At 54.4% G+C, this 15,244-nt stretch overlaps 1 protein-coding gene across 1 annotated transcript; it reads right to left on the reverse strand.

The window, feature by feature from the left end:
- Positions 1–8,603: 8,603 nt before the first annotated feature.
- Positions 8,604–13,005, reverse strand: KRT14 (keratin 14). The gene is made up of 8 exons (XM_043904576.1): positions 12,291–13,005; positions 10,969–11,051; positions 10,276–10,432; positions 9,964–10,125; positions 9,755–9,880; positions 9,436–9,656; positions 9,297–9,343; positions 8,604–8,864 (listed from the first exon to the last, which is right to left on the reverse strand). Exons 1-8 carry the CDS (start codon positions 12,948–12,950, stop codon positions 8,770–8,772), a joined length of 1,551 nt encoding a protein of 516 aa, XP_043760511.1. The 5' UTR covers positions 12,951–13,005; the 3' UTR covers positions 8,604–8,769.
- Between the last annotated feature and the right edge of the window lie 2,239 nt (positions 13,006–15,244).

Raw genomic sequence — 15,244 nt, forward strand, 5'->3', positions numbered from 1 at the left:
AGCTACCTGTGTGGGTAGAAAGTCCCAGGCCTCAAGGAGCCCCAAGCTGATGGGGAGCCCAGTCCTTGCTCTCAGGGTCTCCAGTCTGATGGAAGAGATGAGTGGCATGGCAGAAACACTGAGACAGTAACAAAGCAATGTGCCCCCAGCACTTGGAAGCGGCGAGCAGAGCTCACACGAAGGACTCGGGAGAACAGACTGAATTAACTAAGCAGTGTTGATACAACCTGACCTTCGAGCAAGAAGGCAAGTGGCTCAAGTGTCCCAGTCCTTCAGCAGGGACAGCAATGGATATGAAATTGACCAGTATAGGTGTCCAGCCTATACTGAGCCCTGGGAAGGATACTGAGATGTAGGACTTATCCTGCCCTTCTGGAATGTACAAGCCCCTGTCCCTGGCAGAAAGTCAGAGTATATTCTGGTGAGCAGGGCCAGAAGAGCGTAGGAGAGAAGGCGGCGGGCTCTGGGACCAGACTACCTGAGCTCAACCCCAGCTCCGCACTCACTAGCTGTGTGACTTTGGAAAGTTACTTGACTACTCTGTGTCTCCATTCCCTCTTCTATAAAATGATGACATTAATATAGCCCATCTCCTAGTAAGAGACACAGGCCTAAAAATGTTAGACTGCCTCTTCTCATTCAGCTCCCCCAAGTCCCTACCCACTCCGACCCCACCTGGACCTTTGCCACCAACTCCTGGCACTTCTCAGGCCTTCTGACTCCTTCTCCACACAAGAAGCAGAGTGGACTTTCCAACCCTTGTCTGACCATCACTGACCTCCCTTCACCCGCAAGATAATGTTCACATTCCTGGTTTTCAATGCCCATCCTGATCTTTCATTCTAGCCCCATCTCTCCTGCTTCCCCAGGACCCCTAACTAAACTATACAATGCTCCCACACACCCTGCATGCTTTGGAGAATGCTCATCTTGCAGATTCCTCCAACTGAGGTGTTCCTCCCTGTCTTTTCCACCCAGAAAACTCCTGCTCGTCTTTGGTGACCCATCTGTGTGCCGTCTCCTCTGTGAAGCCTTCCTGGGTTCTCTCCATCTGGTTTACACTTTGCTCCATTACAGTGTCCACAACGTATCTCTGTGCCCCGCCATCCCCGCCCCACGTGGGTAATATAAACTCCTCTATGCCTCCGTTGCTCATCTTGAACTTGATCCTGTGTCTAGCACCGGGTCTGGTCCAAGTAGGATCCCAACAAATTGAATGAAGGGAAGATAACCAGCTCCAGGTAGGAGACGCTAAAAGCTTAAAGAAGAGCTAAACATAAGAAGAGAGAGGCTAGCGTCATCAACAATGACCTCTAGAAGAGACAATGACCTCTGTGCTGCAGCTAAAAAGGCTTTCAGAAACGACCAGTGTTTCCTGAGATGCTTTTAGATAATGTATGGAGGCTGTGTTGAATAATATAGTAAATCATTTGGTGAAAAAAAAAAAGATTTCCTTTCTCCATTTTCCAAACTTTTGTTCAGTCAAGGAGAAAACCTCAGACCCTAAGCCCTCTTCAATATCCTCCCCTCTTGACAATCACACTGTTTCATAAAACAAAAACCAGCCTTAGACCCAGAACTTTTAGGAAGCAACAGTATCTAGTTAGACATTAAGTATTTATTTGTATCATTTCCTTTTATTTCTGGTAGGTGATTCTGATTTTCATTTTTTGGTAGTAATACAGACTTTCCTTCATAATATGAATGTGGGCTAAGTGGCTTCAGTCATGTCTGACTCTTTGCAACCCTAGGGACCATAGCCTGCCAGGCTATGGTCCTCTATCCATGTAATTCTCCAGGCAAGAATACTGGAGTGGGTAGCCATGCCCTTCTCCAGGGTATCTTCCTGACCAGGGATCAAACCCAGGTCTCCTGCATTGCAGGTGGATCCCTTACCACATGCCTGGAGACCTGGGAAGACCGTATCCCAGGCCTGGGCCTGCTTCTATCGTCCTTTCTTCCTCCTCCCCCATCCCCATGCAGATGCTGCCACTCCATGGTGGAAGCCTCAGGTCCCAGGTGACCTAGCTGGATGGAGGAGAGTTTGGGCAGAAGCAGGGGGAGCAGTCGAGGGGACAGTCGATAGCATAGTGCCTCTGGGGCACTGCATGTCCATTCTCTGCAAATCCAGTCATGTTGGGGGATTCTAAGGACCTAGGCCTGTCTCTATCGGGGTAGCTGAGACCAGCCTGGCTGACCAGATGCTCCCAGCTGGGGCACCTCTGCTCAGCTGACTCAGTGAGAAATGGCCTCTTTCCAGCCCTAGTCCCAAGCCCACCAATCCCTGCCCTCAGCCACCTCCTCGATTTCCTGCCCTCCAGACATGCCCTGACTCTCGTTCAGCTCAGAATAACAGGTCCCCATCCTTAGACTCCCACTGCAGCTGCCCAGGGAGACTGCCCCTGGGGACCACTGCACAGCCGGCCCTCTCCCCACAGCCCCCTCCCAGGGCCAGCAAGATGAGGACTTGATGGTTTATTTGCTCTGGATTGCCTGTCTAACTTGAGTCTCCCTTGACTTTTGAACTTACATGGCAGATTCTCTGCCCGCATGGAGGAAACCCTGGCCACTGCCTGCTCCCCTCTCTTTGTTGAGAGCTAACAGGGCCGGGGTCTTCCTCCCACATCTGGCCATCCCCGCACATCAGCTCCAGTATCTACTTTTCTCCCCCAGCCTGCCTCTGTTCTCAGTCCTGGCTCTCCCCACTGGGGCTCGGAGGGGCAGCGGGCTGGAGAGAGAAGGAGATGCCTCCCAGTCCAGCATCCCTATCCCCAGGGCCTTGGCCTCAGTTTCCCCATGAGAAGCTGCTCTGAGCAGAGTTGTCAGGGGCCAGAAAGATGGTGTGTGTGAGGCCTTTATCTGAAGGGGCCTCTCCATGAATGCCCACCACTCCCCATGTGCAGCTCTGCTCCCCACATCTGCCAATCCTCTCCACATCTGGCCCTGCCTCCAGTACAAAGAGGAGCTTGCAATGCTGGACACCTCCTATGGCCCAGAAATGAGGTCCTACTCCTCGGCACCTAGGGACCATCCTTCACCTTCTCCCGAGCTCTCTGAGCGGCCCAGGGAACCAGAGCGGGCCAGGTAGGATCAGAGATGAAGAAGGCTGGCAGAGCCCTGGCCTGAGCAAGCCATTTCTCCAAGACCATATGACATGGCTCACTCCTGTACCCTCTCAGGGCTCAGGGGCTGCCTTCTGGGTTCACCTTCAACACCCACCATGGGAAACCTCCAAAGCGTGAACAGGGAGCAGTGCACGGGCAGCTCAGGACACCCTGGCGCCCGAGACCCAGGCAGAGTCAGCTGCCTCTGCAGCCCCCTGGGCAAGGCTGCAGCCAAGCCCACAGGGAAGCCAGCAGCCATGGTGCCCCCCTTGCCCCCGGCACTCCAAGCAGAGCGTGGAGCGGAGGGGCTTCGAGGACTCGGGCAGACAAAGGCACAGAGAAGAACCACACAGTCCCAGCTACGAGGTGTCCCCAAAGGCAGAGGGGATGGGGACTTAGGGGACGAGGTCAGCCTTCTTCTGACCACAGGGACCCCCCTGCTTGCCTGCGACCAGCTGCTCACACCTCCCACTTGCTCCCCCCAACTTGCTGTCTGTCACGGGGCCCAGGTGGGGCCCCAGGAGGGCCCTGAGTCACAGGTAGCTGGCTGCGGGGGGAAGGAGGGCAGGCGTGGTGCGTGGGCCCGCCCCTCCATTAGCCACCTAAGCAGGGCCAGGGCGCCTGCATCTCTGTCAACGCTCAGTCTTTACTCACACGTTAGGCGCCTGCCACCACCCCATCCAGCCAGACTCCCCCTTCTCCAAGACCAGCGGGCATGGACAAGAGCAGGGGATGCGATAGGCTCCTCCCCTGAGCCTGGACACCCCAGGCTTGTGTCTGCAAGGACACGCCCAGCAGAAGAATTTTAAGGACACTGGCTTTGGAGCCGGACAGTTCTGAGTCTTCCACTTACTTGGGGAAACAGTCTCCCTTCTCCGGACCTCAACTTCCTCTCTGTGAGTTTGGATTCATCCTTTACTGAGCCTACGCTGTGTCAGATGTCCTACTGGGTGCTGGGGATGAGGTGATGAAGTCAGACAGAGCCCCTACCTCCTTAGGCAGCTATGGGCTAAAACAGACTCTCGAGAATAAATGTGCCATGCAAAACTGGGCTGAGTACTGTCAGTAGGAAAATGGGGTACACATAATGGCAGTGTGGCCCAGTTGGGGAGACTGGGGAGCATCTCCCTGAGGAAGAAACCCTTGAGTGAAGGGTGAGTGCAAGTGAGCCAGCAAAAGAGCGTCCTGGGGGTGGGGATGGCCTGAGAGGGGGCAGAGCATGTGCAAATGTCCTGAGGTGGGAAGAAGAAAAGCAACTGCAAGGACAGAAGACCAGTGTGGACAAAAAGTGGTGAGCTGTCAAGCAAAGGATTTGGATGGTAAAAAAAAAATACTTCTGACTTCCCCAGGCTGCTGTGAGGCTCAAGTACTAATCTTGTAAAGCTCTGGGTGTGAATCTAGCACCCAGAGGGACATTTCCTGACTGTCAGTGGCAATGTGTCCACCCCCGACTTCCCCTTGGACTATGTGGATAACGAGTTCTCAGTCTTCTGACTCATAAGTCCATCCTCCTAGTCTGCTGAGTCCCCTTTCATCTGTGCTAAGTGGGGCTGGGAGAAGGGCACACAAAGGTTGGAGGAGTGTGGTTTCCTCTATGAAAGCACCTCCAGCCCTCCAGGTAAGACTCCCGTTGCTCTGCTTGCCCTGTTCGTATTTAACCGTCAGAGTCATTTTATAAGGTAGGTACTAATTTTACAGTCGTTTTACAAGTGAGCAAACTAAGGCTCAGAGAGGGTATGTAACATGGTTCCAGTCACAGAGCTAAACCCGGAGGTGGAGCAGGTTTGTCCTGCAGTGAGTGGGAGCTAAGATGAGCTAAGATGCGCCCGGGGCTCCCTCTCTCCACCCCCAGCCTCCTCATTTTGTCTCTCTCCTTGTTCAGTCTGTCTCAGTTCATCCTTAGGTTTCCCCACACCTAAAACAGTAAGCTTCAGTAAATACCTATGATTGAGTGAATGAACAAGTGAGCCTCTCTACCTATTCCTAGCCCAGGGCCTTCACTGTCTTGTCTTTTTCTGTTTTCCTTTTTCTCTGACTCTTCTCTCTCTCTCTCTTCCCACACACCATGCTCTCTTTCTCTGTCTATACGCATGTCTGTTTCTCTCCATCTCTCTGTGTCTCTTTTCACTCCGTCTTCATCAGAATACCTCAAAGGAAAAAGGCTTTCTTTCCCAGTCCTGCCCTACAGCTGCTAGCACTGTGCCGGGAAGCCCATCGGGAAAGTGCTGGCCCAGCAAAGGGCAGCTCTCGGATTGGTGCTTGCTCCGTGTCTGTCTGAATCTGGGCATTGCCCTGGAAGTCCCGCGTAGCCCCTGTCCCCTTTGTGGCAGCATCCAATCTCAGTGAGGATCAGGTCAGAACCTTGGGACCACTAGCCTCCTGGGCTTCAGGCTTCCTTAGAGCTGCCTCCTCCAACACCAGCCTGTAGAACTAGTTAGCTACGTTATCCAAACCAGATTATCTGTGGCTGTGAGGATGAGCCCTTCACATGATCAAATAACCACAGGGAGATAAGCCTCTTGTTGCCTGTAGTGGCTCCTGGACATGTTTGAGGTCTTTTCACAACAAAAAGAGCCCCCCAGGGACTTCCTTGGCGGCCCAGTGGTTGAGGATCTGCCTTCCAATGGAGGGGACACAGGTTTGATCCCTTTCGGAGAACTGTTAATAGAATCACACATGCTGAGGAGAAACTGGATCCATGTGCCACAATTAGAGAAAAACACATGTGCCACAACTAACATCCGATGCAGCCAAATAAGTAAATAAATATTTAGGAGAAAATAGCCCCCCCATCCTAAAGGGGACCCAGAATTTCCCAAAATGGACCTTTTCCAATTAAAAAAAAAAAAAACCTGGAGTCAGCTAGGAGAAATAAATATTGGTGCCACTGGGCTCTCAGCTTCATCCTGAGAGACACAAAACAGAATAGGAATGAGTACAAGCCTCGGGGAGCAGGGCTGGGCTCGGCCACTCACAGTCCTGTGACCTGGAGCAAGCTGCTGTGCCCCAAAAAGGAGGAGGCTGGAGGAGCCGGCTTTGCAGCCCTTCCCACACCGCCCTTCTGTGTTCTGAGGACAGAGAGATGTCCACTCCTTCCTAATTGTTCTGGGGGAAGTGGAGGCAGAGAGGCCTGGCGGCCCGGGACTCTAAGAGGCAGTTCCTGCTGCCTCCACTAGACTGCGCTATGGAGTCGCTCGCCAAGTTCCCCATCATCTAGACCTAGGGTGGCGGTGGGGCAGGCGGTCTTGCCTTCCTCAGAGTAAATGGCCCAGGTTTTCAGCTGGGTACCTGTGGTGTCAGGGCCTGTGGACGAGAGCACTGGTCAGCAGCTGGGCTCAAGGTGTTGGCTGCACTTTTCCCAGTGGGGTGTGATGGGGTTGAGGGGTGCACATCAGAGGAGAGTGGGCTCCATGTGGGCCTCTGGGATGGATACCGAGGGTGGGGCGGCCTCAAAGTCCACTGCTTGACTTCCTCCCCTTACACTTCTGAGCTTGCTCTCTGTCAGGCAGCCCCCTGTTGCAGCTTTAACTCAAGCAAACCTGATTCCCTCCAAAGAGTAATGGCAGCCCCTACAGAGAAGAAGCTAGCCCCACCACAGCCAAGTCTAAGAAATCTCACATTTCTATATTGCTTGAAAGCAGACCTTCCTTGGGAGTGGAAACTAATCCAGCACCACCTCCGGGCCAGCGATGTCCCAAGAATCTTCACACAGTCCTCGCCCGTGACTGCAGATATGTTTTGCTCTCTGTCCTCCTGATGTGGACCACTCCCCCGACTCCATGCCAATTGAGCCCGTTGCCCAGCTGGGAACACAGATCTTCAAGGTCCAACCTCCCCAGGGGTGTCACCCAGCCCCTCCCCACCAGGGCCCTGTCACTTTTAGGGCCACAAAACCACCTCTTCTCAGTCTCCAAGGAAGAGCCTTGAAACCTTCCTCCTCCCTGAATCGTCCCCTCATACCTCCAAAACTCTGTCGCTCACCTCCAGAATGGCCCACCCTCACCCAGAGATCACCCCAGATCAACCCTTTTTAGAGCAACACTCAGGTAAAAAGACATCCTGGAGCTTATGGCCTCTCTTTCCTGAGGTGAAGATGAGGTCAAAGAAACCAACATTACCTCATTCCTTTTCCTAATAACTCGCGCTCTTACACTTCCATTTTATAGAGCCCCAACTATGTGCCAACCACGATGCTAAACTCGTTCCTGCATGAGATCATTTAATCCTACATGGACTTAACACAGTGAGGGTTTTCGTTCCCCATTTTGCAAGAAAGGGTCTTGCCCAGATTCTAGTCGGTGTAGGAGCTGCGACTCCAGCTCAGGATGTCTGATTCTAGCCATGGCTTTTAGCTCTCTTGCCTTCAAGGACTGCCTTTAACCCAAGTCCCACCCTGACTCCCCCTTGAAGCTTCATTCATGCAGCCAAATGAATGAGCTGTTGAAACTGACACAATGACTAGTTAACTTTTTCCTACCTTGGGGCAATGAGCCCTACCCACCTCTGGAATCTCCACTACTCACTCAGGTAAGGTCCCCCCCTTCCTCCTTCTTCTCCAGCCCTCCAAAAAGAGAGGAAAAAAGACAATCCCCCTCAGAGGAGGCTCCTGCAACCCTGCCTCTTGAAGCACATTCAGTCACTCGATTCCCAAGAAAACTCTAAGAAGCAGAGTTCACCATGCTTCTTGGAGCATGGAGCTAATTCAAAAGAGACCCAGGGTTCAAAATCAGTCCATCTGTTCCCAAAGCCTCTAAAAATACCCTCATTATGGAAAAGAGTCACCATGCACAAGTTCACACAGCCATGCTCTGAGCTGGCAAGGTGCCGGGCACTGTGGTAAAGGTCTGACATGTGAATTTTCACAACAAAGTCCTGGGGTAGGTACTCTCATTGTGCCCAACTTACTGATGTGAAAACTGAAGCCTGGAGACACTAATCCACTTGTTGTTTATCAACTAAAGGCAAGCAGGATGAAGACCCAGCTCTGGAGGCAAGAACAGGTGGAATGGAGGGAGACAAAACTCTCAGTAAAACATGAGAGACTTACTGGGTTCATGGACCTCCACTGATGAGCTTTAGGGGAACTGTGAATCTCATAAATTATATGCAAATGTACGTATGCTTACTGGGGGTGGGAAGAGATCTATAGTTTTCAACATACACTCAAAGAAATCCCTAAAGACCAAAATGTTAAGAATCCCTAACCTAGCATAGTGCCTGGCATGCAAAAGGCACTCAATAATATCTGTGGAATTAATGAATAAGTAAATGGAGGGATGAGTAAATGAATGAATGTTCCAGGAGACGCCACATATGACCTGGTACACACATTATCTTCTGCGGTGGTGAAAGCAATCCTGGGACCTGAGCCCAATCTTCCCCCAAGTTCTTTCTCCCAGTCCCAGAGGCCACAGCCAGGTGCTCTGAGAGCTCCCAAGAGATGCCTCCCCCGTATTCTCCCCACCTCCACTCCTGACAATGACCAGGCAGAGACAAGAGTTGTGCAACTCAGATAATGAAGCTTTATTGATTGCTGGAAGGGGCAAGGGTGAAACAGGGCTCACGAGTCAAGTGCTTGGGGGAGGAGGGGACAGGAGAAGGGATCCCCCAGGGAAATCTGTGTCCGCTTGGGGGGCTTTCTAGGCGTGAGCAGTGCAGAGAAGCCTTAGTTCTTGGTGCGAACGATCTGCTCGTGTGTGGACACCACCTTGCCGTCGTGCACGTCCACGACTTTGGTGCGAACCTGGCGACTGGAGGATACTAGGGAAGAGAGAAGAGAGAGCGTTACTGGGTGGTGGGTGGCAATAGAGAAATCAGGAGCACAGAGGCCAAGGAGCCCAGGGCACTTAAATGAACCATCTCCCTACTGCCCTGTCCCCTGATTACCACCTCACCCACTGCTTTTGCCCTGGCACTGATATTATCAACAAATTTCTTTTAGACTAGAGCTCCCTAAGGTCAGGGAGTCTGTGTCCTCAGACTGGAGTGTCCTAATAACTGAGATCAAAATGGTTCTGTCCAGATACGCCCAAGTGGACCGGCCTTGGTGGGAAGACCATGTGGGGCTCTGTCCATGGTGCTAACCATGGGACCCTAGCTCAACTCCTCCAGAAGCCCATATCTAACATCCTAGACCTGCTGGGAGACAGGCGGTGGTCCTGAGTTCAGACTGGAGGAGGAGGAAGGCCTTACCATCTCTGGATGACTGGGAGCCAGAGGAGAACTGGGAAGAGGAGAGGCTGCGAAGACAGAAAAGGGCAAAGATCATTAGACACCGCGGTGGAGGAGTGAGTGATCACTGGGGGACAGGACAGGAGTTCCAGGCACTCACTGGGCGTCCTCGCCCTCCAGCAGGCGGCGGTAGGTGGCGATCTCCTGCTCCAGCCGGGTCTTCACGTCCAGCAGGATCTTGTACTCCTGGTTCTGCTGCTCCATCTCGCAGCGCAGCTGGGCCAGCTGCTCTTCCACGCTGCCGATCATCTCCTGGATCTGGGCCAGCTGCATGCAGTAGCGGCCTTTGGTCTCCTCCAGGCTGTTCTCCAGAGATGCTTTCTGTGAGGGAAAGAAAGAAGATCAGGAATCAGGGCGGGTGGTCATTCCCTCCCAGCGGGACCCTGCGCGCACACCCCCAGGCCCGGCCGCGCCCCTACCATGCTGAGCTGGGACTGCAGCTCGATCTCCAGGTTTTGCAAGGTGCGCCGGAGCTCTGAGATCTCGCTCTTGCCGCTCTGCACCAGCTCGCTGTTGGTAGCCACCTCGCGGTTCAGTTCCTCTGTCTGCAGAAAAGAAAGCACCGTTTGCACGGGAAGTTCCAGGGAGAAGGTGTTCCTGGGTCCCTTCCACTCCGAATGCTGCCCACCTTGCTGAAGAACCAGTCCTCGGCATCCTTGCGGTTCTTCTCCGCCATCTTCTCATACTGGTCGCGCATCTCGTTCAGGATGCGGCTCAGGTCCACGCCGGGGGCGGCGTCCATCTCCACGTTGACGTCTCCGCCCACCTGGCCTCGCAGGGAGTTCATTTCCTAACACAACAGATAAACAATCCGTTATGGAGGCCGATTAGAATTCCCCGGTCGGAGGTGTTCCTGGACTGAATGTTGTCTTCAGCCATCTGAATTGCATCTCTTCCCTCCCAGCTAACCCTCTAAGCATTTTTTCCATTTAGCTCTCACCTCCTCGTGGTTCTTCCGGAGGTAGGCCAGCTCCTCCTTGAGGCTCTCGATCTGCATCTCCAGGTCGGCCCTGGCCAGGGTCAGCTCATCCAGCACCCTGCGAAGGCCGTTGATGTCGGCCTCCACGCTCAAGCGCAGGTTTAGCTCCGTCTCATACCTGGAATGACCCAAGAGAAATGAGACACCCACCCCAGTCACACTGGTGGCTCTGTTCTCTTCCCCCTTCTGTCCATAGCTGGCCTTCTTGAGTGGTTTATGGAGCCAGTCTTGATTGGCATGGATAGACATAATGCCCATTATTCCTCAGATATGAACATCTGGGGAGGGGGACAATGACAGGAATAAGATAGTTCATTGTGTTGTAGAATTCATGGAAGGGAGGTGCCATATTTGGAAGCCTCCAAATATGACTACCTCTTGCACTTCAGGGGCAAGTTGGGAAGTGGGGAGTGCCTCTCCCTAAAGCAGTGGCTTCCTAATCTGACTGTGAATCAGAATCACCCAGGCAGCCTATTAAAAATAACTGAATCAGAATACCAAGGGTGGGGCCCAAGAGTCTTGTATTTTTACAAGCGCCCCAAGGGGTTTGCACACAGCCATCCTGACACTGGCACGCTCTGTTCAGGGAACACTGCTCCCAAAATGCCCCACCCAGGGGAGACCGGGTGCTCTGAACCACCACCGCAAACTCACTTGGTGCGGAAGTCATCAGCAGCCAGACGGGCATTGTCAATCTGCAGCACAACATTAGCATTGTCCACAGTGGCTGCGAGGATCTGCAGATGGAAAGGGCACAGGTCATTGGTGGAAAGGATAGTGCTAGCTAGACCTGACTTCAGCCTGCATCAGGCCTTTACCTTCATACTTTTCTTGAATTCACACTACTCCTCACAAGACTTTGCCATGGCAGCCTAAAGGATAATCCCCATTGGTCCAGCCTTGACTCAGGACTTTGCTGGCTCATGGTCATCAGAATGGATAGAAAGAGCCTTGGCTTTAAAATAAATAGCCCTTGAGTTTTGGTCCTGCTTCTACCACTGACTTGTTGCAAAACCTGAAATGGGTCTCAGAGCCTCAAGTTCCCTGCCACTGAGGAGGATGACCAGGCTCTCCAGACCCCCTTCCTGACCTGAATTCTCCTCTCTCTGCACAAGCCAGGCCTGCCAGGACTCTGTAGGCACATGCACTCCTTCTCAAGCCCTCAGAGCACAAGATCTTAAGTGGGGCTTTCCCACAAACTGAGATCCACCTGGCACAGAGGATTCAAAACAGAAGAAGCAAATGGGGGTGGGGGGAGGGTCGCTGGGGATAGACTGAACTCTGGATTGGCTAGAGTTCCCTCCCTCATCATCTGATTTCCCTAATCCCCTCAAAGCATCAGAGCCAGACACCAAGATCAGCAGACTCCTGGGGTGATATGGGAGCAAGGAACAAGAGTCAGATGACACAAGTCCCCCCAGCTCCCCTCCTGTGCAGGGCACGTGAGGTGGGCCACTGCTGATTGTCTCTGTGGGTTTTCCATGCCCTGTTGGCTGTGGGGAGGGGCTGCCTGTGCCAAGACTCATGGAGGCAGCCGCCACAGCCCAGACTAATGAGCTAGTGAGCGGTTTGGATGTCTAGCCTGGTCCCGTTACAGCCTCGCTCCTCCCCTGGGCTGGAGAACAGATTGCTGCCTCCCAAGCTGGCAGGTGGGGCACAAGGGCTCTAGCCTTGGCTCTGCCATTAATTTGCTATGTGACCTTGGGCAGACAGCCCAAAGCTTCAACATCTTCTCCTGTAACTTGTAAAGGTAGGAACCCCTGGTGTCTCATGGGTCTCAAGTCCAGAGAGGTATGAGCCAGGTGGGGAAAGGGAGACCATCTTCTCATAGACCAGCTCTGTTGGGGGCATCTAGAGCCAGAAGAAGGGGCTGGAGGCTAGCCTGTCTAAGAATTCAAAGCAATCAATGCTCTGAGCCTCCATTGCTCCTGAGTGAGGTGGCTAGAACGGCACCTCCCGCCGCCTGGCCCACACACCTTGTTCCTCAGGTCCTCGATGGTCTTGAAGTAGGGGCTGTAGTCCTTGGTCTCAGCGGGCCGCTGCCTCTGGTACCAGTCACGGATCTTCACCTCCAGGTCAGCGTTGGCCTCTTCCAGGGCACGCACCTTGTCCAGGTAGGAGGCCAGGCGGTCATTCAGGTTCTGCATGGTCACCTTCTCACTGCCTGCCAGGAGCCCATCACCACCGCCAAAGCCACCTCCAAAACCACCACCCAAGCCACCACCGAAGCCACCACCAAAGCCAGCACCAAGGCCACCGCCGTATCCTCCACTGAAGCCGCTGCCCAGGGCCCCGCCAAAGCTGCTGCTGCTGCTGAAACCACCGCCATAGCCACCCCCCAGCCCGCAGGCACCCCCGGAGGAGTAGCGGGAGGAGGAGACGGACAGGCCTCCATAGGCGCTGGGGGCCCGGCAGGAGCCTCCAGCCAGGACGGAGGACATGCGGCTAGAGCCACCACCGATGCCCCCGGAGCCCTTGATGGAGCTGGAGGAGGTGTACTGGCGGCTGCAGGTGGTCATGGTGCCAAGGAGAGAGATGAATGAGCAAGTGAGCGAGTCGGCAGGGAAGAGAAAGGTGCTGAGGTGAGTTAGAAGGATGCCTGGTTTTATACTCCTGGGTAGGGGCGGGCCTGGCATTTTCCATTCCCCTTGGCTTTCATCACTCAGAGGCCAGTGCCAACTCCCAGGCAGATCCCTCCTCTCTTCCACCTCATCATGTCTGTCATATTTTACTGGAAACTCATTGTTCAGGGTGTTTGGGGTTTCTTGTCCCGCCAGGTGTGATTCACAGGAGGAGGTGTGGGCCTGCAGGCTACACTTTCCCTTCGGACCCTGGGAGCACGCGTGCTGGGCTCAGCAAGACGGTGGGAGTGGGGCCTGAGTGCACCATACGCCTGGTGACCTGTTAGTTCCTCATTAACTCAGCCTCTGCCGTCCACCTGGGGGAAGCCCACCACTCCAGGTGGCACCTGGCTGGAGGAACAGCAGCATGGCAAAGTCACAGGGGGCACAGAGATGCCGCTCAGCATTACCATCTATACAATGAGACGAGGCTTTGGGACCCTCCCAGGTCTGACTTTCTGGGCTGTGCCAAGGGGCCTGTCACACTCCTGAAATGTGCCCTGCCAGTAGTCAAGTGGCTCAGGCTTCCACCCCAATGCCCCAGGTAAAGAGAAATCCAGGCAGCTCTCCTCAGCCCCGGGCACAGACCCTAAGGTCCTCCACACACCTGTGGATATGCCCATGGCATTGGCTGCTTAGTCTGGCCGAGGGCAGGTGGGGGTCACGGAAGACTTCGGGAAAGAGCATGGAGTCAGGTGAGTCCTGACTCTGCTGTTTACTCCTGTGTGACCTAGGCCCTGACGCTCCTCCGAGTCTCGGTTTGCTCATCTGTAAAGTGGGCGTAAATACCACCTGCTCAGTCTGGCCACTGACTCTCGGCGGCCACTCTGCCTACTGCAGAGTCAGCTCTGAGAAGACAACGTGACAATGGATGGGAGAGGGTTTTGTAAGTCGAGTGGGGCACAGAGTCTGGGTAGCATTGTTGTAGCCAAGTCTGGGCCCCAGAAGGAGTGTAGCAACACCCCTGGAACAGGAATGGGTGCACCAGGGCACTCAGACCGCCAGGGCAGCCCCATGGAAGGGTCTGGTTCAGGCACCATTGTCTGAGCCCCTTGTAGGGTTTTGATGGGTAGAGAAGCGCAGGCATCAGAAAGTGGAGTCAAGGGTCCCCAACTACTGAGGCCCCAAGGGTCAGGAGACTTTTCCAGGGGTCCATCAAGCTCTGCCTCATATGTCTGTATATCGGGACCTCAGCCATCTCCCAGACAACCTCCAAGGGCACCCCTGCAGCCTCACCCTGCCCTCCCACCGCCCCTCAGCCCCACAGACCCCGGCAGGCATGTTGGGAGGAATGCGGTCATGTCTGAGGCTGCCTGACACGTCCCATCTCCCCGGACAGGCCCCAACAACCCCTGCTGGAGGCTCCAGGACTCCTCCTGGATCAACTGCTCCTGGAATGGAAGCAGAGCCTCCCTCTGCCCCCTCCCCAACCGCCACCAAAGCAGAAGTCAGGGAGCCGCCCTCCCCACCCCCACCTGCCGCCACTGGGGCTTAGAAGACAATGCTGAGACAGACACTTGAGGCTGTGGGCTCCCCAAATCTGCCACGCTGAGGACGCTCGAGGATGTGAGTAAGCGAGGGCCCTGCCCCACCCCAACCTCCCCTGACAGACACTGCTAATCTCCTTCCAGAGAATGGTCCCCCACCCCGGCCCAGCCCTACAATTTCCTCAGTGAGAGGCAGCAGGGATTTGGGCTGAAGGAGGAGATCCCTTTGTTAGAAGATGTTGCTGTTGGCTGTGTGGTGGAGGGGTGGGGGTGCTCTCCAGAGAAACGTGAAACATTCGGAGGGACCCAGGGAGCACCAGTGGGTGCAGAGGCCAGCGCCCGCTTCCTCTGTGGTGCCCACCACCCTGTCTCTCTCCACCGCTGGGAACCACGGACAGAATCCCTGGAGCATGGGACACAGGAAGAGCTCTTCTTCCCTCTCACTTGATTCAGTGGAACCCACAAGAGGCTCCCTCCTTGCCCCTCGCCAAAGGGGAATCCAAAAGACAAAGAAGGTGGGGAACCCATGACGCATACATTCATGCACGCAGTCCAGGAAGAGATCTTTGCCAGTCCGCTCCCAACCTCCAGGGGCCCTGGAATCCCAGCATCAGAAACAGTTCTGACCATCTCCCCGACCCAGAACTAGACGCTGGCTCAGATCCTAAGGCCACCCCCCTGCCCCCTGGAGACAGGGATCTAGGTGCAAATAGCCCAGCCTGGTGTTCCTGACATTTTGAAGAGGGGCAGCTTTCTGGAGCAGCAGGGGTTAATGTGATGGGTTAGGGGGAGGCATCATCTGTTGGAACTGAAGTACCCCCC

Source organism: Cervus elaphus, chromosome 5 (assembly GCF_910594005.1).
Source record: "Cervus elaphus chromosome 5, mCerEla1.1, whole genome shotgun sequence".
NCBI lineage: Eukaryota > Metazoa > Chordata > Mammalia > Artiodactyla > Cervidae > Cervus > Cervus elaphus.

Excerpts from the sequence above, each read along its gene's own strand:
- KRT14 (XM_043904576.1), bottom strand. The coding sequence starts at position 12,950 with ATGCCAGGCCCGCCCCTACCCAGGAGTATAAAACCAGGCATCCTTCTA. Across the intron at positions 9,657-9,754 it reads TGCAGTCCCAGCTCAGCATG|AAAGCATCTCTGGAGAACAG; the intron begins GTAGGGGCGCGG and ends TTTCCCTCACAG. Across the intron at positions 9,344-9,435 it reads CTGGAGGGCGAGGACGCCCA|CCTCTCCTCTTCCCAGTTCT; the intron begins GTGAGTGCCTGG and ends CTGTCTTCGCAG.